The following is a 22,238-nucleotide window of genomic DNA, read 5'->3' on the forward strand; positions in this document are numbered from 1 at the left end:
CATTTTCTAGCTGCTAGCAAGCAAGACAGGAGAATTGGGGAAAATGAATTGTTTTGCTACAAGAAAGAGATGACCAAAGACCCAAATAGGCAGAGTACCTACTGCCAGGATCTCACATCTGAATCTGCTGCAGAGAGCTGCTCAAAATAGTCCAGGGCAGGACAGTGCAGTGCTAATGTTATCTCTGGTACGGCCTCTGGATAACAACCTACAAAGAAGAAAGTTAAATCCGGAACAAAGTAATACAAAGATGATTTCTTGAGGTACGGTTTTGTCAATTGTGCCAATGCAAATAAGGGTGGAAAGCCCATGTGTATTATATGCAGGAAAGTACTGGCAAATTTGAGGAGAAGCTTCAGATTTTGAAAATGAGTGTAAAATTCCTTTGAGGTTGAGGCCCCAAGAGTCAGTTATTAACTTGCAACTGACTCCAAAAGGACTATACCGCTAGAAAGGGCAGGCAGTCAGTGCAGGAATCGCATGTGACTGCCCCTCTCTAACAAGTATATAGTTTTGCATACTGTTGGGGGGGGGGGGGGATAGCTTATCGGGGAAAACAACAGCAACCAGAACAGTGGCACCACAACTGGCTCTGTTGCTCAGCAGGGGAGGGCAATGTGCAGAGAACGATAGTTACAGAGGACTCTATAGTAAGGGGCACAGATAGGCGCTTCTGTGGACGTGAAAGAGACTCCAGAATGACATGTTGTCTCCCCGGTGCCAGGGTCAAGGATGTCTCTGAATGAACACGGGACATCCTGAAGGGGAGGGTGAACAGCCAGAGGTCGTAGTACACATAGGTACTAACGACATAGGCAGGAAGAGCAATGAGGTCCTGCAGAAGGAGTTCAGGGAGTTAGGTAATAAGCTAAAAAGCTCTAGGGTTGTATCTCCCTGTGCCATGTTAGGCTAGAAATAGGAGGATGGTACAGCTAAACACGTGGCTAAACTGGTGGTGTAAGAGGGAGGGTTTCAGATTTCTGGACCATTGAGATCTCTTCCGGGGCAGGTGGGACCTGGACAAGAAGGACAGGTTGCATCTAAACTGGAGGGGCACCAATATCCTGGCTTGGAGGTTTCCTGGAGTCACTCGGGAGGATTTAAACTAACATGGCAGGGGGGTGGGAACCAGAGTGTTAGCTTAGAATGTATAATAACTGAAGGGGAAATAGAGAACAAAAATAAGAGAACAACAACATCACCCTGTCTGCTCAAATGTAGTGCCCTGAAGTGTATATGTTTCAATGCCAGATGTATAGCGGGTAACGCAGATGAACTTCGAGCACTTATTAGTAGTGTTGTGTTTTGGCTATCACAGAAACGTGGTTAAAGGGAGGGCAGGATTGGAAGCTGAACTTTGGAGGATTATAGATGCTTCAGGAGAGATGGAAGGGGATGTAAAGGAGGTGGGGGGAGTAACATTGCTAGTTAAGGAGAATATTATAGCCATACTGTGGGAGGACACCTTGGAGGGTTCATACAATGAGGCAATCGGGGTAGAGCTCAGGAACAGGAAGGGGGCAATCACAATGTTGGGGGTTTATTGTAGGCCCCCCAACTGACAGCGGAAGATAGAGGAGCAGATAGGTAGAGAGATTTTGGATAGGTGCAAAAGAAACAGGATTGCTGTGGTAGGGGATTTTAACTTCCCCTATATTGACTGGGATTCACTTAGTGCTAGGGGCTTGGATGGGACAGAGTTTGTAAGATGTGTCCAGGAAGCCTTCTTGATGCAATATGTAGATAGTTCAACCAGGGAAGGGGCAGTACTGGACCTGGTATTTGCGAATGAGCATGGACAGGTGGTTGAGGTTTCAGTAGGGGAGCGTTTTGGGAGTAGTGTTGGCTGAACCTTCTGCAAGGTCCTGTGTTTTTTCACAAGCTGCCACTATGTTTTTTCCACAAGCCGCCACCGTGTTATCAGTCTGCAGAAGTCTTCGTAGCCATTGCAGTCATATGTAGGCTAACTGATAATTCAATCGTATGGACAGAACCTCAGCAAGAAAATAGCAATGTGTCAGGGCCGATGAGAAAACTAGAGATTTTCAAAGAAAATCTGCCCCTTTACCTCTTCCATGCTTAACATCCCAGGCCCAAAACAGTCATTCCAGGTTAAACAGCATTTCACTTGAACATCTTCCAATCTGTTCTATTGCATTCACTGCTCCCAATGTGGTCTCCTCTGTATAGGAGAGACCAAACACAGACTGGGTGATCGCTTTGCTGAGCACCTTCGGTCTGTGCGCATTCAGGACCCTGACCTTCCCGTTGCTTGCCATTTTTACAAAATACCCTGCTCCCATGCCCACAAGTCTGTCCTTGGCCTGCAGCAATGTTCCAGTGAAGCTCAACGCAAACTGGAGGAACAACATCTAATCTTCCGGTTAGGTACGCTACAGCCTTTCGGTCTCAACATTGAATTCAACAACTTCAGATGATTAGCTCTACCCCACCTCGACCCATTTGTTTTCATTCCATTTCATTTCAACTGTCTTTTACCATTTCTTTCTTTCTTGACTTTCTTAAAATCCGCCCCCCCCCCCATCTTATCCACCTTCCCTTACCCTTTCCCCTCTTTGCTTCCCCCTTCCCCGCCCCCACTTCTACATCTGTCACTTAGCCTCTGATGTTAGTTTCTCTGCTGTTTGGCCGCTCACACCTTTTGTTCTCTCTGGGGTCTGCCATTAGCACTCTTTCCCCTCGGTTTCTGTGGCTGTTAGCACTCCGTTTCCCTGAGTTTCTGTGGCTCTGACTCATCTTTCATTCTCACTCCACAGTATAAATATCTCCCCCTTTCTCTGTCTGTTAGCTTTGTCAACGAGTTATTGGACTTGAAACGTTAGCTCTTTTAGACCTGCTGAGATATCCCAGCATTTTCTCTTTTATTTCAGATTCCAGCATCCGCAGTAATTTGCTTTTATTTTCAAAGAAAAGTTGTTTTCCCCAGGTGAATCGCACCATGCTCTTGGTATCCTCCCATTAATTCGCTCACCCCAGGGAAACCTAATCCCTGCAACCACTAGGGAGCTCTAAAATGCCTGCCCAGCTTTTGTTCCAGATCCATGAGGGGGTGGCAGCAGGAAAGCCAGCACTGCATTTCATGGAGGGACCCCTGACCAGACCCCTGGGTGGTGTGCAGCAGAGGCGGGAAGTTCTGAACCCGCAATCTGGGAAGTTGTGTACCCACAATCTGTGAGGTGTCCCACCAACAGGTTTTCCACCCCTGTCCGGGAGATAATAGTCGTCTTGGTGAGTGCCAGCACCCTCCAGAAGAGGACAGGGCAGCAGTGCAAGATGATTATGATGAAGATGCACCACCCACTCCTCGCACATCCAAGGTGACCTCTCATTGCAGCCAGTCTTCTCCAGTGATGAGGATGACAGTGTAGAGAGGCTGACATACTCTGGAGGTTAGTTGGAGGAGCACAACAGGATCACTGAACTCGAAGGGGGCAGATGAGAGTTCATCCCGCATCTCTAAAGCCCATGATGTCTGTTCCATGGCAGAATGCATTCAGCACTCTGAGGCAGAAGTCAGGCATATGGCTGAGGAAGAGAGGAGCATCGCTCTGTCTTCAATGCAAGTCATCATTGTTCTCTTGCAGGGTCCAGCCATTGGCTTTAGCTTCCTGCCCATGGAATCGGGCACCATCATTAAAACCTATCGCTGGCATCACACTAATGATGCTATCACAATTTCCATGGTTGGAAATCTCTTCACCCCTAGTCCTACTCTTCCCAAACCTAGAGGCTATGAGGGCATCCCTAGCCCGCAGCACAGGCAAGCCCTGGCCCGAGATACTACCTCCTCCTCGTCCTTTGGAGGTTGCCCCTCGCCACCCTCTTCAACCTCCTCTTCATCAGAGGAGAAGTGGCACTCCTCCATCTTCTCCTGTTCCAGGTGGCCTCTCCTCTGCAGTGGCAAGTTGTGGAGAGCGTAGTAGACCACAATTATGCAGGACCCCCTCTGGTGCCAGTACTGGAGGGCACTCCCCGACCAGTCCAGGCACTGGAACTGCATCTTCAGCTGTCCAATCACCTACTCGACCAGCAAGTGAGTTGAAGCATAAGCCTCGTTGTAGCGAGTCTTCGCCTCAGCTTGTGGCCTCCACACCAGCATCATCAGCCACCTCCTTATTGCTACTCCTTGTCCCAGAGGAGCCATCCCTCCAAAGGCTGCTGTCCCTCAAAAGTCATCTGGGATCTGCGAGCAACCCAAGATGTACACTCCCCGGGAAACGGGGGCACACCTGCATAATTCTCATTGTGTAGTCACAGACAGTCTGCATGTTGATGGAATGCAATCCCTTATGGTTCATAAATTGCATCGTATGATGCAATGGACAGTGCAGGGCCACATGTGTGCAGTCTATCTCACACTTAGCCTGGGGCATGTCAGCAAAGCGGGCAAAGCCATGGCCCTGCTGTCCTGGCTCTATCGGTCCCTGTTTAAGTTAATATACACGTGGGCCCCCACATAAATGGCCTATGTCACCTCCCGACCCGAAGGTGAGCGGCTGACTGGAAGATGCCACATATATCATCGGTGCTGATCTGAAACGAGCCACTCACATAGACGTTCAGAGCGGCAGTGACTTTACGAGCCTCACTTGCAGGACCTGGGAAAGGTAGTCCACTGTCCCATGGGACAGATGCAGCTTTCTCCAGGACTGTGGCTCTGACATCTGTAGATATGAAGACTGACATTGGGAGACCCTTTGCCGGTCCCCCTCAACTCCACCAAGATACGGGACTGAACACTAGAGTCTCACTGACACATTTCTCACGGCTATTCCCCAACCCAGCCCTTCCACTCCTTGCGTTAGATGACAGGCCTATTGAGTTGATGCATGGAGTGGTCTGCATCCTCTCAGGTCACCTCAAAGACACACCCCATCATGACCTGTAACTGGATCGTGATGATAGCCTGATTCACCATGCACTGTGAACAGTTAAGAGCCATGGGAATCATGGATTACCTCTGATATGCCCCCCAGAGCCGAGGTTGCCAGGTTCATGCTTTCGTAGACTTGTTGTAAATGATGGCACCATGATGTCACGCAGGCGCCTGGTGAATATTCCATGAGGGGGAAGGTCTGTGGTAAGTCCTCGCTAATTACATTCTAATGTAATAGAATTATGTTATTATGTTCCTGGGCCTCCATGGCACGCTTCGCACTCCTGCACTGGGAGGGGGAGGGGGTGAAAATTGCAAATCCCAACCACGCCAGAGTATCACGGAGAGTGTGGACTCAAAATCGCTCCCTATATATCTAAATTAATTATGATGTCATTAAGGGCTTCTTGCAGGTTCAACATGCGCAATGGCCTCAACTTCATGCTCCCTTTGCCAGCTTTTGAGCTGCTTGGGGGGGGGGGGAAATCTGCCCTTGCCCCATTTAAGGACCTTAAGTGACTACTTAATGACTCCCACCATCCAAAAAATTCAAACCAATAACTTTGTCATTTGTTAGTTAGAAAATGTCTAATCATCCTTGTATGGGAGCCAGTGGATTTTTATTCTATAGCTGGATTTAAACATAGAATCATAGAATTTACAGTGCAGAGGGAGGCTATTCAGCCTATCAAGTCTTACAAAGAGCACCCTTACACCCTTACAAAGAGCACCCTATTCAAGCCCATGTACATATCCTAACCCCATAACCCAGTAACCCCCACTTATCCTTTTTGGACACTAAGGGCAATTTAGCATGGCCAATCCACCTAACCTGCACATCTTTGGACTTTGGGTGGAAACCGGAGCACCTGGAGGAAACTACGGAGACACGGGGAGAACGTGCAAACTCCGGACAGACAGTGACCCAGCCGGGAATCGAACCTGGGACCCTGGAGCTGCAAAGCAACTGTGCTACCCACTATTCTACCGTGCTGCCCGAAACATTAAATTATTGGTATTATAAACAAGGATCGGCTGGATTACAAGTGTGGATTAGTGGGAGTGAAGTTGGTGAGCTTGGAAAGGTTGGAGGAAGAAGTTGAAATAAATGCTTCGGAATGTTAGTGCTGAATTCCTCATTTTCACAGAATTTGGAGTTCTTGCTCCACAAACATGTCATCTTGTTTTGATGGCAGTAAGTTCTGCCCGTCTCCAGTATTCAGCCTATGAGGAAATTTTTTTTTTTCTATCCTCAAAAGAAAGTCATTTTCAAAATCTTGCTTCATGCTACCAGTTTCAACTATTTCCTGACAATTTCCACTGGGTTGGAAATCTCAGAGAAATTGCACAAACAGCTGTTATAAAATGACTTGTCACTTACTTATGGCAGCAGATTGCCACAGCATGATGAATGTGAGCATTTTCTGGTTCTTCAACAGTCGCTGCTTGAAAATCCTGCAAGTGAAAAAATGTAAAATCGTGTGTTTAATGTTCCAGCGAGTACATTCCAGAAACACATGATCAGTCTGCAGTAAAATGTCCCATTGAGTTGTCTGTTGCTTCCATTGGATACATTTGTAGACTTGTTTTTATTTGCTCTTCTGGCACTAATAGTTTGGGATTGTAGACATCCATAGAAAAAATATTGTTATGATCCCTGTGGAGGCTGATAACATTTAAAAACAGATTTGGATTTCTTGTGGCCAACTTAAAAGGAATCACACAACAAGATGACATGTTTGAAGACTTTTACTGTAACAAACTAAAATCAACATCAACTAAATAAGACCTCAATAGACAACCGATGCTCTGGATTGAATTCAACCAAAAAGGTTTGGGCGAGTTTGACGAGATGTTTCCTGCCAGCTTTTTGGGCGAGTTTGAGGAGGTGTTTCCCACCAGCATTTTGGGTGCCATCCAGACTGGTATTCAAACACACTTCGGGTGGGATTAGAGTGGGATTTAACTAAATAGGAATAAAGTCCCACAGTGACCGTGTTTAGCCGCGTGTTTCCCAGCACTCGCACGAGGCCACACATAGCCCCATTTGTGCACTGAGGAGCGCCCCAATCTCTGGAGCCCAACCGCCCCCCCACCAACACCCGCACAGAGCACCCACCAGCCTGATCGCCACTGTGAAAAAGATGCCTATTGGCACCTTAGCAGTGCCAACATGGTACTTTGGCAGTGTGCCTTCTAGTTTGCAGTGCCAGGCTGGCACCCATGTGGCAATGCCACGGTGCCCAGGTGGCACCAGCAGTGCCAGGGTAGCACCCTACCAAAAGGGCATGCACCTGAGGGGCCTCCAATCCCCTGGGAGAACTCCTGAGTGCCATTCTATCTGGACCCCATTTGTGGAGACCAGAGCTGAACAGCGCTCGCCCTGAGGTCTCTGAGGCGAAGCGGATAGAAGATCCCAGCACCTCTGGTGCCTTGGGAATCTGCACATTAAAATTAGATTAGCAGTCTGTCTTCCCAATATGTAGATTTGCCAAGAAGTGATCCTGCCCACAATGGGCGGGATTGACATAGCAACGTCTCACGAGATTGCGTTAGATCTTGCAAAGTGTTGTGAGCCAGGTAGATCCTGGGAACAGGGTCTTCCGGCTTCTCTCGGCCACACTGGGTCTTGGCACACTGCTTTTCTGGTGCAGAGTGGCCATTTGATCACGCCCATAATCATTTTCCATGGGGAGCGGAACTCGCTGGCAAGACCAGCTTCTCAAAGAACAAGAACAAAGAACAAAGAAATGTACAGCACAGGAACAGGCCCTTCGGCCCTCCAAGCCCGTGCCGACCATACTGCCCGACTAAACTACAATCTTCTACACTTCCTGGGTCCGTATCTTTCTATTCCCATCCTATTCATATATTTGTCAAGATGCCCCTTAAATGTCCCTATCGTCCCTGCCTCCACTACCTCCTCCGGTAGTGAGTTCCAGGCACCCACTACCCTCTGCGTAAAAAACTTGCCTCGTACATCTACTCTAAACTTTGCCCCTCTCACCTTAAACCTATGCCCCCTAGTAATTGACCCCTCTACCCTGGGGAAAAGCCTCTGACTATCCACTCTGTCTATGCCCCTCATAATTTTGTATACCTCTATCAGGTCGCCCCTCAACCTCCTTCGTTCCAGTGAGAACAAACCGAGTTTATTCAATCGCTCCTCATAGCTTATGCCCTCCATACCAGGCAACATTCTGGTAAATCTCTTCTGCACCCTCTCTAAAGCCTCCACATCCTTCTGGTAGTGTGGCGACCAGAATTGAACACTATACTCCAAGTGTGGCCTAACTAAGGTTCTATACAGCTGCAACATGACTTGCCAATTCTTATACTCAATGCCCCGGCCAATGAAGGCAAGCATGCCGTATGCCTTCTTGACTACCTTCTCCACCTGTGTAGCCCCTTTCAGTGATCTGTGGACCTGTACTCCTAGATCTCTTTGACTTTCAATACTCTTGAGGGTTCTACCATTCACTGTATATTCCCTACCTGCATTAGCCCTTCCAAAATGCATTACCTCACATTTGTCCAGGTTAAACTCCATCTGCCATCTCTCCGCCCAAGTCTCCAGACAATCTAAATCCTGCTGTATCCTCAGACAGTCCTCATCGCTATCCGCAATTCCACCAACCTTTGTGTCGTCTGCAAACTTACTAATCAGACCAGTCACATTTTCCTCCAAATCATTTATATATACTACAAAGAGCAAAGGTCCCAGCACTGATCCCTGTGGAACACCACTGGTCACAGCCCTCCAATTAGAAAAGCAATTGGATCTCAGAGATCAGGCCGACATTTGAAATAGTGCCCTGATTGCTAAGTGCGCTCAATGTCACCCCCTGCATACATGGGCATTACCACACACCTCGCCAACTGAAGGTACCCCACTATGGGGTCGCGGAGGGCCCCCTCCCTTTCAGGGTCCCTATCTTCAACCACTCTAACCCTTTTATGAGGCCCCTTCATACCCGTTCTTCGCCCCACCCTTCATACCCCCTTTCATGGGCATGGTCCTCCTCCGGGCCTGACCCTTGGCAGTGGCACCTGGGCACCCGACACTGCCACCCTGGAACCCTACCAGCCTGGTAGTGCCATCCAGTGACCCTGGCAGTGCCAAGGTTCCAGGCTGGCAGTTCCAAGGTACCCAGATGCCAGGGGGAGAGCCAGGGCACCACCCTGCTTTGTTCCTGACCACCCTGCTTTGTCCCTGACTCCAATGGCCTGGGAGAAACCCAGGTGTATTTATGCCTGGCCCACGTTTGTGTGGACCTGGACTAAATGGTGCGCAGTTGAGGCCTTACTAGGGAGGCCGTTAGTTTCCGGGCGCCCGGAGAATCCAGTTCATGTATATTTAACTGAGCTGAATGGTTCATTTAAATAGATGAGGTTCCCCATGGTAGGCTCATTCAGAAAGTCAGGGGGCATGGGATACAGGGAAATTTGGCTGTCTGGATACAGAATTGTCTGGTCGAAAAAAGGCAGCGAGTGATAGTGGATTGGAAGTATTCCGCCTGGAGGTCGGTGACCAGTGGTGTCCTGTAGGGATCTGTTCTGGGACCTCTGCTCTTTTTGGTTTTTATAAATGATTTGGATGAGGAAGTTAGCCGATGACACAAAGGTGGTGGAGTTGTAGATAGTATCGAGGGCTGTTGCAGGTTACAACAGGACATTGACAGGATGCAGAGCTGGGCTGAGAAGTGGCAGATGGAATTCACCTAGATAAATGTGAAGTGATTCATTTTGGAACGTCGAATTTGAATGCTGAATACAGGGTTAAAGGCAACCCTGTAAGTATGGAGGAACAGAGGGATCTTGGGGTCCACGTACAGAGATCTCTCAAAGTTGCCACCCAGGTTGATAGGGTTGTTAAGAAGGTGTATGGTGTGTTGGCTTTCATTAACAGGGGGATTGAGCTTAAGAGCCCGAGGTTTTGCTGCAGCTTTATAAAACGCTGGTTAGACCACACTTGGAATATTGTGTCCAGTTCTGGTCGCCTCATTATTGGAAGGATGTGGATGCTTTTGAGAGGATGCAGAAGAGATTTAACAGCTGCTGCCTGGACTGGAGGGCATGCCTTATGAAGAAAGGTTGAGGGAGCTAGGGCTATTCTCACTGGAGCAAAGCAGGCAGAGAGGTGACATGACAGAGATGTACAAGGTGATGAGAGGCATGGATAGAGTGGCTAGCCAGAGACTTTTCCCCAGGGTGGAAATGGCTGTCACGAGGGGACATAATTTTAAGGTGATTGGAGGAAGGTATGGGGAGATGTCAGAGGTCGGTTCTTTACACAAAGAGTGGTGGGTGAGTGGAATGCACTGCCAGTGGAAGTGGTGGAGTCAGAGTCATGAGGGACATTTAAGCGACTTTTGGACAGGCACATGGACAGCAGTAAATTGAAGGGTGGGTGTTAGGTAGATCTTAGATTAGGATGAGTGGTCAGCACAACATCGTGTGGGCCGAAGGGCCTATACTGTGCTCTACTGTTCTATGTTCTAATAAGGAAATTTGAGGGTAAAATATATTTGCCTGAACACAGATTTAGGAAGAAACATCATAGAGTTTTCACCTTTTCTACCTGCAATTATTATGTTCCCTCATAGTTTAACATAAACTGTGCATGATCTGCTGAAAATGCTAAGCTGCCGTCACATTACCTCTTTTGTTGACATGACATGATCAGAAATGAGCCTTTTGGGAAAACTGAGATTGAATCCATGTCTATCCAATATCTGACAGTGCACAATATACCACACCAATCATTTATTATCCCCTCGCCTCTCATTGTATGTACTTATCCTCTTTGTTCTACTGACCTTTAATGCATTGCAGTAATCATCGATCCTCAGATATAACAGGCCACGATTAACTAGTACTTTCAAGTGCAGTTTCTTTTGGCTACCAAGGAGGAGTACTATTCCGTAGTCTTTCAGTGCCTGAAATATATTGCACAATGTATGAATGGAACACATTTTCTTTGAAAACATGTGCAATCCATTTGCAAATAATAAATATATTAATAGGCTGTTTGTTTTAGTTGTTCAATCTTTTAACATGTGTTACCAAATTTAAAAGAAAAGCTCTTAAAACTATGGTTGGGATGTTGCGGCTATTCCTGCTGGTGAGGACGTCCAGTCCTACCGACAGTGAGTCCCTGCCGCGGGTTCCCTGGTGTTGGAGGGCGCGAACAAAGGGAAACCCCATTGTCAGCAGCGGGACCAATAGATCTGGCCACCAGCCAATGGCGGGCCACGTCTGCTGCCGCAGACATGCCGCGGTGGAGTAGAAAATTCCACTCTATTTGTTTTTACCACAAACTGGCCGCCGTGTGTTTGCAGCGTATAATTATTCCAGTGAAAGGCAACTTATTGAAATACTCACCATGGTGACTATATTTGTCATGCCAGAAACATAAATTGTGTTTGTACTTGTGTAAAAACTGATCTCTCGTAAAAGTCAACTACCCTATGAGTTTTGACCAAAAGTAACAGTACCAACAGTACCTCATGTAACTTTCAACTTGAGCTTTATGAAGATCAAAGTCCAAAAATTTCAGAACCACAGTAGAATGGAGATGGCAACAATTTGATTTCATTGTAAATGTATAAATACTAATGAAAAAGAGTAGCAATAAATAAATGACTGAAACATTCATATGTTTAAGTTTTGTTTTTATTCATTCAAATTATTAAAACGATCAGATTAATCATGAAAATGAATATGAAATCTTTAATGTTGTTAGCTTTTACTATATTCTATAGCAATTGCTCTTCAACCAGTGCTGACTGGATGATCCATCTCTGTCTGCTCCAAAGGTCGCCAGCATTACAAATGTCAATTTGACTCACTCTACGTGATATCAAGAAATGGCTGAAGGCACGGATATTGCAAAGGCCCTGAGCTCTGGCAATATTCTGTCAATAGTACTGACGACTTGTGCTCCAGAAGCTACACCCCTAGCCAAGCTGTTCCAGTACATCTATGACACTAGCATCTACCAGCAATGTGGAAAATTGCTCAGGTATGTGCTGTACACGAAAAGCAGGACAAATCCAACCCAGCCAATTACCGCCCTATCAGTCTATTCTCGATCAGTAAAGTGATGGAAGGGTCATCAAAAGTGCACTCAAGCGGCACTTGCTTAGCGATAACCTGCTCAGTTTGGTTTCCATCAGGGTCACCTGACCTCATTACAGCCTTGGGTCATACATGGACAAAAGGGCTTCACTCCAGAATTGAGGTGAGAGTGACTGACCTTGACATCAAGGCATTATTTGACCAAATGTGGCATCAAAGAGCCTTAGCAAAACTGGACTCACTGGAAATCAGGCAGAAACTCTCCGCTGGTTAAAGTCCATCTCTGGTACAATGAAAGATGATTGTGGTGGTTGCAGGTCATTTCAGCTTGAGGACATCACTGCAGGCAGGGTGTCACTTGGTGTAGTATCCTAGGCCCAAACATCTTCAGGTGCTGTATCAATGATCTTCCTTCCATCATAAGGTTAGAACTGGGAGGTGCGCTGTTGATTGCACAATGTTCAGTACCATTTGCGACCCCTCAGATACACCAGCAGACCATGTCCAAATGGAGCAAGAGCCAGACAAAATCCAGTATTGGGCTGACAAGTGGCAAGTAACACTCGTGTCACAGAAGTGTCAAGCAATGACCATCTCCAACAAGAGCGGATCTAACCAACACCCCCTGACATTCAATGGCATTACCATCGCTGAATCCCCACTAGCAACATACTGGGAGTTACCATTGACCAGAAACTTAACTGGATGAGCCATATAAATTCTGTGGCTACAAGAGCAGGTTAGAGACGAGGAATGTTGCAGCAAATAACACACTCCTGACTCCCCAAAGTCTGTCTGCCATCTACAAGACACAAGTTAGGTGATGGAATACTCTCAACTTGCCTGGATGAGTGCAGCTCAAACAATGCACACGAAGCTTGACACCATCCAGGACAAGCAGGCACTTTGTTTGCCACCCCATCCATAAACATTCACTCCCTCCACCACTGACACACAGTGGCAGTCGTGTGTAACATTGACAAAATGTACTGTAGGAACTCGCCAAGGTGCCTTAGACAGCACCCTCCAAACACATGGCTGCTACCATTTAGAAGAACGAGGGCAGCAGACCCATGGGAACACCACTACCTGAAAGCTTAACCTCCCCACCCAAGCCACTCACCATCCTGACTTGGGATATATATCGCTGTTCCTTCACTGTCACTGGGTCAAAACTCTGGAACTCCCTCCCGAACAGCACTGTGGGTGTACGTACATCACATGGACTTCAAGAGGCAGCTCGCCACCAATTTCTCAAGGGGAATTTGGGATGGGCCTAGCCAGTGATGCCCAGATCCCATGAATAAATAAAAAGAAAAGTATTTTTTGGATTTCACTTGATTGATTGATTTATTGTCACATGTACCGAAGTACAGTGGAAAGTAATTTTCTGCGGCCATGGGAATGTACACAGTACGTACATTGTAGACAAAAAGAATAATCAACAGAGTAAATTGACAAATGGTACATCGACAAATAGTGATTGGTTAGTGCGGAACATGGGCCAAATAAAACAAATACATGAGCAAGAGCAGCAGAGATCCAAATCAAGTACTCGAGTCAAACCCTCAAACATAACCTGTGTAATAGGTGACTCCATGACCTTTGGCCTAAAAATGCGGTCTCAATGATTTTGACTTTTACATGTAAGGCTGTGCATTTATACCTTGGTTTTACTACCCTGAGCAATGTTTACATTGGGTATCCATTATTTTGTTGTAATCTGTGATCAAGTAATTATAGTTTCTTGCCGCAATATAAATAGAAACTTATGTGGGTTCTTAAGCTGTGCATCATGTATGTCAATTATTTATTAGTTTTGTAGGAAGGCATCCCGTACCAGCTGAGAATTCTGAATTCTCCCTCTGTGTACTGTTGCTCTTTTTAACCTTAGTCTATTTGCTCTGTTTAGGTCACCTTTGCTCATGAGTCGCCAGGTATCTTTATGATCCCGCCACGTGGTTCAAGTTCAGGTTATGATTAATAACACAGCACACCGCTTAGTAAGGATTAAAACAACGGTCACTTATTATATACAACAAGCAATATTAATACCCTAACACTACTTTCTATATAATAAACCTATCACTACTGGCCAATACTTAACTTAGGAAGAGCCCACCAGATCAGGGAAACGAATGGCTTGTCCAATCAGACCTGGCCCGCGGGATTCAAAAGGCTGCTACAGGTCGGTGGCTAGGTGTCTCTACCGGGTAGCGATCGTTGGATTCAAACTTACGGTGGCCGGTGGCTGGTCTTGAGAAGGTCTTGAGCAGGCAAAGATGAGAGAGAGTGAGATCTGAACTTGGACCTTCACTTTTATAGGGCCCAAGGGCTTCCCGCCTCCCGGGGCGGCCCTTGACCCTGAGTCCCAAGTGATTGGATTCTGTCCCCAATCTCTGGGGTCGATGTGTCCAATGGTGAGGCGATTCTTCGATCGGGGTGTGGTCGCTCACCTGTCTTTGTTTCGGCCACTGCAGGCGCCGACAGGTCTGGCCCGGTATTCAATTGCTAATATGTTGCAATTGTTCCCGGGGATAGCCGATTTAACTGTGGATGTCTGAATAGATTAGGTGTAAACAGTCCTGAATGCAACTGCGGATACCTGGGTTGATGGGCTGTTGATAGCCCTGAGTATCGATCTGGGCTACCTTCCCAGAGCCGAATATGCAAAATTGTCTGCAGCTGCCTGCTTGTGTCTTCTTGGCTGCTTTTCCCAGCAGTCTTTCGGGTTAGCCGTTTTACTGGGTTTTGGCCAGATTAATCGGAACGCAGCCATTTTACATGGCTACAGTACCCAAAAATGTGGCGACTAGGGGCTTTTCACAGTAACTTCATTGCAGTGTTAATGTAAGCCTATTTGGGGGCTGTTTAGCACAGGTCTAAATCGCTGGCTTTGAAAGCAGACCAAGGCAGGCCAGCAGCACGGTTCAATTCCCGTAACAGCCTCCCTGAACAGGCGCCGGACTGTGGCGACTAGGGGCTTTTCACAGTAACTTCATTGAAGCCTACTTGTGACAATAAGCGATTTTCATTTCATTTCATTTCACAGCTAGTAATCTGAACAAAATAATACAGAATAATACGAAATGGAGCTAATACTTTGCTTAGATTTCAGATCCCTACACCAGAAGATCCCTACACCAGAATAAAACTTGTGCCCCTTCCTTTTTTTAAATTAAAGTAACTATCAGTTACTGTAATATTTCATATGGAGGCTCCTCCCAAGAGATGTGCAGGTTAGATGGATTGGCTATGATAAAATTTCCCCTTAGCGTCCAAAGGTTAATTGGGTAATTGGGGTTAGAGATGAAAATATTCACAGGTAGGCCTGTTTGTATAAGTAAAGAAGCAGTTTATTATTTCAAATCTGGGAGAAAGATTTGGAGACTACGCAGTCTTCCAATCCTCTTTCTCACTTAAGCTAAGGTTCGCATTGGGTTAATATACAGATTCAAGGGGCGGAATTAGTTGTATTCTCATTTACATACAATCAATCCCGTCACAATCCATTACATGCAGTCAATCAATTTTCTCAGCATCCCAGTTATCACATATATGGTTAAAGTGGGTGTTGTCTTACCCACCCCTAACTTCGTACAGAAGTCTTTCAAACCTAACACAAGGATAGGTCCCGTCTACAGCGGGGGACCTTGAGCTTATGCATTGCATTCCTTGTTCTGTGAAGCTGCTATCAGCAGCTGTTGAGATACTCCCTAGGTTCTCATGAGATAGTTTACACAGTTTGTAACTTATTGTTTGGCCATTTTGTGTCTTTAGTTTTGCTTTAATAGCTAACAGCCATTTTGTGTCCTTTCTGATATTGACAAGCACTGTGTATACACTATCTATTTCTACAAATTGCCTCTGCTAAACAGGCATCTAAGCCAATGAGTACCTTGTCTCATCAGAATTATTCAAAAGTAATATGGGAGCACAAATGTAGTTACAGAGCCACCTGTAATTTATATCATAGTCCAGTATCAGAAAATGTCCCCCAACAGTGGATTACAGGAATAGGGTGGGGGAGTGGACCCTGGTGGGATGTGCTTTCAGAGGGTCAGTGCAGACTCAATGGGCCGAATTCCTCCTTCTGCACTGTAAGTATTCTATAATTATATTCTATGCGTGCAATCTAACGGGAGAAGCATTAAGTGCGGTAGCCAGCGCAACTTGGTGAGTGCGTCCCGACAGCCAACCCAGCGCGATCGCGATTGATATTTAATGTCAATTAGTGCCAGTAATGATCCCCCATGAACAAAGAACAAAGAAATGTACAGCACAGGAACAGGCCCTTCGGCCCTCCAAGCCCGTGCCGACCATACTGCCTGACTAAACTACAATCTTCGACACTTCCTGGGTCCGTATCCTTCTATTCCCATCCTATTCATATATTTGTCAAGATGCCCCTTAAATGTCCCTATCGTCCCTGCTTCCACTACCTCCTCCGGTAGTGAGTTCCAGGCACCCACTACCCTCTGCGTAAAAAACTTGCCTCGTACATCTACTCTAAACCTTGCCCCTCTCACCTTAAACCTATGCCCCCTAGTAATTGACCCCTCTACCCTGGGGAAAAGCCTCTGACTATCCACTCTGTCTATGCCCCTCATAATTTTGTATACCTCTATCAGGCCGCCCCTCAACCTCCTTCGTTCCAGTGAGAACAAACCAAGTTTATTCAATCGCTCCTCATAGCTTATGCCCTCCATACCAGGCAACAGTCTGGTAAATCTCTTCTGCACCCTCTCTAAAGCCTCCACATCCTTCTGGTAGTGTGGCGACCAGAATTGAACACTATACTCCAAGTGTGGCCTAACTAAGGTTCTATACAGCTGCAACATGACAACAACAACCTGCCCCACGAGCTGATTTGCCTCGACCGTGCCCGGCAGCTCCCCTGCTAACGGCGGGGAGCAGCACATAAACCGCTCCCTCCAAGCAAATCCCAGAAACTCACAGCTATGCCATCACGCAGACCCGTTCCACATTTCGGAGATGCCGACCTTGCCAGACAGTTGGACATGGTGAAGTCGAGGCGGGAAACTCTGTTCTCCCGGAAGATCAGCCACAGGTCAGCTGTGACCCCTGGGAGACATTGGCATCGGCCGTCAGCTTGGGAGCATTACAGGGAGGACCCCAGTCCAGTGTTGTAAGAAGCTCAACACCCTCCGCTGGGCCACACAGGTGAGCTGGCAGAAGTCGGAGGTCTGCTGGATCCCAGGATCCGTTGAGCCTCTGGACAAGGTTTACCCGGAGCAGATGCAAACACTAGGGTGCGGCCGTGAGATTCAGGGGGATGTCAGCAATACTCCAGTGGGTCCATAGCGGATTGGAGGAGTCCCAAAGGCAATAGATCCAGGAAATGGTGCCAGAAATGTGTGGCACTTGAGGTCAACCCTGCTAGGGTGGCAACCGCAGTTGGAAGCCTGCAGCACGACATCAGCATTGATTGGGTCCAAAGCATTGTTCAGTCAGTGATGGTCATGGCTGAGCGCCTCAACCGCATATCCCAGTGGCTGAGGGACATATTCCAGATGCAGGTGGACATTGCTGAGCCATGCCGGATCATGATCCAGTCGCTAAGGAATGCCAGACACAGGTGGACATTGCCGCGGCACTCCTGAGCATGGCCCAGTCACAGAGAAGCATCGCTGAGGTCATCATCCCCATGGTGCGGACAATAGGGAGCCACTAGGTCTGGCAGAACTAGATGATGCAGGAGCCCCTGGACCTCACTCCAGCTGCCCCTCCATCCCAAGGTGGTCGCCAGGGCCCTATGAGCACCATCCGTGAGGAGGGAGTGTCGTATGCTGACCAACTGGGCGACGATGGTGGTCTCCAACTCTCCAGAGTTCCCTCCTCTTGACAACGGAGCATCTCGTGGGCAGAACAGGGAACAAGTAAGGCAGGTGCCCCCGATAAGGTGGCCGGGGCTCTCCAGCCTCGGGCCCTCCAGAAGACGCATGCCATGGGTGTCAAAGGGCACAGGACACAGCTGCCTCCACTTCCGATGTGGAGACACACCGAGACGTAGCAGCAGAGCACCGAGGACTAAGAAGATTGAGGTCACTGAGTGGGCACCAGGTGGGAGGAGGGCAGACACCATCATTAGCTAGGGACAGTTAGGGTTTTGGCTATTCACCATTGAAACATGTTACACCTGATACCTGTGAAGCTTCTGTCACGTGATTCCGCATTGCAGGCTGGCCATGCACCCCCATCCTCTGTTGCCTTCTGCTCCCCTGCTACACCCGCCCTCCCCGGGCACAGTGGTCCGAGATCTGGGGCCACCGAGGCAAACCAGGTGCAGGTGATGGGGGTCAGCATGCTGTCAGCAGAAAGACAGGAGTCAGACTATGCATGGATTGAGGTGCACCAGAGTTTACCTCGCAGCAGGTTATCATCACCCTTGCATATTAACCCGCTGACCGTGCGACACAGGCCCATCAATTGGGAGTGATGTTACACAGACTCTGGGAGGGTGGAATGAGGTAGTTGGGGAGGGAGGGAGGGGGTAATGGGTGGGGGGGCTGGGGGCGAGAGGGGGAAGCGGACAAGGATGAGAGCCTGTCTGGTCCTCTGGGCATGTCGGACCCTCATCGCTGCCTGTCCTCTACTCTCCGGCTGCTCCTGCGAGTCCTCCCTAGGCTCGTCCTCCAGCTCCTCCTGGTCCAGCTCCTCCCTGCTCTCCTACTCAGACAGGGCCGCATGTCTCTCCTCCACCTCCAGCATGTCACCCCGCTGCTGTGCCAGGTTGTGGAGGGCGCAGCAGGCCACCACAAAGCAGGCGATCCTCTTGGGGGGGGGGGGGGGGGGGGGGGGGGGGGGTGTACTGCACCTCTAGGGCAGCTGTTGAGAGGTCAACCACACTATCCAATGTGATATCTGTAAGGAATTGGAGAGGGTGAGAGACCGACAATCAGTTATGGTTTCCACCCCAGGACCCTCGGGTCCCTCAAGCCTCCCGCTCTTACGTTCCCCACCTTCTCTCAGGTTGCCATCCAACAAGCCGATTGTACTGAGGGACCCTGCCTTGCATACGCAACCTCGGTCACAGAAAGGGCCCGAACACCGGACCACACACCCTGGATCCCAGACCCCTGCCAGGAACATTACTTGGACTGGGCTCAGGTTCCCTTCCCGATCCACACATATACACCCCCTGGTCGCAGGGTTCTCCACAGTGCTGAAGGCCAGCTCTGGGATGTTTGATTGCTACCTCTATGGTGTTGACGCCTCCAGGGTTCAGGCAAATTTGTCCACGTCTGACAGTTTGATTGGGTACAACAGTCGCCTGAGTCATGGCATGTGTACCCACAGGATTTCACTTGAGCGCTGTGAAGTGCTCATATAACTCACAATGCCAATTCCCTATTAGCAATAGTCTTCAGCTGTGCAGCCAGAGGCACTCAAGGTCAGAGAGAGTTACAGTGTCTTTCCCCATATTACCATGGACAGGGCTCTGCCCTCGGGCTCTGCCCTGGGGCTGTTCAGTGAGACGGACAGGCAGTGGCTGACATTGCCCCTGTTATGTGTACACAGTCTGGGGGGGGGGGGGGGTTGCCTTTCGGCCCCGTGGGCGGTGAGTCCCTCACCCCCCACCCCCAGCCCAGGGGCAACCACCCCCCCCCCCCCACCGATGGTGCACAGCACCCCGACCAGGGACCAGGATCCAGGAGGATCCAGGAGAATTCCCCCGATTTCCTCAGCATCCATTTTACGAGCTTCACCTTTTTAAATAGGTGCGCTAAACAGCACTCGCGTGACCTCCCACTGGGGAGCTGGTTAGATCTCGAGAGTCTGTTAGATAGGACATCGATTCCACTAATGATATGGAGATTGTCCTCAATTGGTGTTAATTGGAACTGTGGTGTTGGGTGTTCTAACACACAGAAGAGCCAACACAGTTGCATATGGTACAACACTTGTTTATTTAAACTCACTATTTACAACTTGGTCTTTGCACTCTGCACGTGGGGGGCTCCCTGCTTGTTGTGTTTCAACAGCTCTTTCATGCTTCCTTCTCCCCAGACCTACTGACCTCCAGGTGTCGTGCTCGTGCTTTTTATGTGGTTGGTGTTCTTGTCTGTGATTGGTTGTGGTGTTGTGTACTCTGATTTGCCTGTTAGTGTGTCCATCATGATGTGTGTGTTTGAATATCATGACATCCCCCCTTTTTACAAAGATATGTGCCTACGTGGTAATAAATATGATCGTGACGTGAGTGCATCTAAGAGTGTGTGTGTGTCGTGTGCAGCATGTGTCTATGACGGAACTATGTACATGGGGCGATGTCGAGTGCGTCACATGAATCCAGTTGTACCATAACATAACAGAAATGCGAACGAGAGAAGAAGAAAAAAAATTTTGAACAGTTGTCCAGTCAGACGACATCTGGAACGATAAACAACAACAGGTTATCATGTAAAATTGTCCAACTTATTAAACATATGAACTGTATTATAAGTCCATTCTAATGGGTTTGCGACGAATTCGGGTTGACCGCCTTAAGGGTGGATCAAGAACCACCGGCTGCTGTGCAGGCATGGCCATGGGTGGCGATGGAAAGGGCGTGATGTGCGGCAGCTCCACAAAGTCATCCTCGGAAGCCTGTTGAGGATCTGGCGTGTTGTGTGGCTGTGAACGTGGAAGTCGGCGAAGGGCGCGCCGATTGCGGCGACGCACGGAACCATCCGGCATGCGAACCAGGAACGAGCGGGGAGCCACTTGTCGGAGGACTTCGGCCGGTGCTGACCAGCCACCATACGGTTGATGGACGCGTACTTTGTCTCCGGAGGACAGGGGGGGCAGGTCCGTCGCTCGTGTGTCGTACCGACCTTTCTGGCGATCACGCTGCAGTTGCATGTCCCGAAGAACCGCCTCATGGTCTGTTGTCGGTGCCAGGACGGAAGGTACCGTCGTCCTGAGGGAGCGACCCATTAGTAGCTGCGCTGGCGAGAGGCCCGTGGATAACGGGGCCGATCGATAGGCCAGCAAGGCAAGGTTAAAGTCCGATCCGGCATCAGCCGCCTTGCACAGGAGCCGCTTTGCGATGTGGACACCCTTTTCAGCCTTCCCGTTCGATTGTGGATGCAGAGGGCTGGATGTCACATGAGTGAAACCATATGCTGCGGCAAAGGACGACCATTCACGGCTGGCAAAACAAGGTCCATTGTCTGACATGACAGTCCTTGGAATGCCATGGCGAGCAAACGTTTCCTTGCAGGCCCCAATGACTGCGGACGACGTCAGATCATGGAGAGGCATGACTTCCGGGTAGTTTGAGAAGTAGTCTATAATAACAATGTAATCTCTGCCGAGCGCGTGAAATAGGTCAACACCCACCTTCGCCCAGGGGGACGTCACCATCTCGTGTGGTAGAAGTGTTTCCGGAGGTTGCGCCGGCTGAAACCTCTGACAGGTTGTGCAGTTGAGCACCATGTTGGCTATGTCTTCATTAATACCCGGCCAATATACCGCCGCCCGGGCCCTTCGTCTGCATTTTTCGACACCCAAGTGGCCTTCGTGTAGTTGACGAAGAATCATCTGGCGCACACTGTGTGGAATGACGATCCTATGCGATTTCATAAGGACCCCGTCTATATTGGTGAGATCATCTCGCACATTGTAAAACTGGGGGCACTGCCCTTTTAGCCACCCTTCCGTCATGTGGCGCATCACTCGCTGCAGCAGAGGGTCAGTCGCCGTCTCTGCGCGTATGTGGGCCAGACAAGGATCATCAGCTGGCATATTTGCTGCTGTCAGAGTCACGTGTGCCTCAATTTGACGCACGAACCCCTCCGCATCTGGTGGTGTGCTCACTGCTCGGGAAAGAGTGTCCGCCACTATGAGTTCCTTCCCCGGAGTGTAGATCAGTTCAAAATCGTACCTCCTGAGTTTGAGTAAGATGCGCTGGAGGCGAGGAGTCATGTCGTTCAGGTCTTTGTTAATGATGTTGACCAGGGGGCGGTGGTCAGTTTCGACCGTAAATCGTGGCAGGCCATACACATAGTCGTGGAACTTGTCCAGTCCAGTTAACAAGCCCAGGCATTCTTTTTCGATTTGCGCGTAGCGCTGTTCGGTAGGGGTCATGGCTCGTGAGGCATACGCAACCGGGGCCCATGATGACGTGCTGTCTTTTTGCAGGAGTACCGCTCCAATACCAGATTGGCTGGCGTCTGTTGAGATCTTTGTAGGGCGAGTCGCGTCAAAGAAGGCCAGCACTGGTGCCGTGACCAGTTTGTGCTTGAGCTCCTCCCAT

The 22,238-nt window shown here is 48.7% G+C and overlaps 1 protein-coding gene across 1 annotated transcript in view; it reads right to left on the reverse strand.

The window, feature by feature from the left end:
- The window catches only part of ttc6 (tetratricopeptide repeat domain 6), a 554,053-nt gene that overhangs the window by 115,414 nt on the left and 416,401 nt on the right, over positions 1 to 22,238 (reverse strand). Inside the window, exons 26-27 of the mRNA XM_072488749.1 lie at positions 10,717 to 10,836; positions 6,279 to 6,352 (exon numbers count right to left, since the gene is read on the reverse strand). Of these exons, the coding sequence (XP_072344850.1) occupies positions 6,279 to 6,352; positions 10,717 to 10,836 (194 nt within the window). The remainder of the gene's footprint in view (positions 1 to 6,278; positions 6,353 to 10,716; positions 10,837 to 22,238) is intronic.

Source organism: Scyliorhinus torazame, chromosome 2 (genome assembly GCF_047496885.1).
Source record: "Scyliorhinus torazame isolate Kashiwa2021f chromosome 2, sScyTor2.1, whole genome shotgun sequence".
Classification (NCBI taxonomy): domain Eukaryota; kingdom Metazoa; phylum Chordata; class Chondrichthyes; order Carcharhiniformes; family Scyliorhinidae; genus Scyliorhinus; species Scyliorhinus torazame.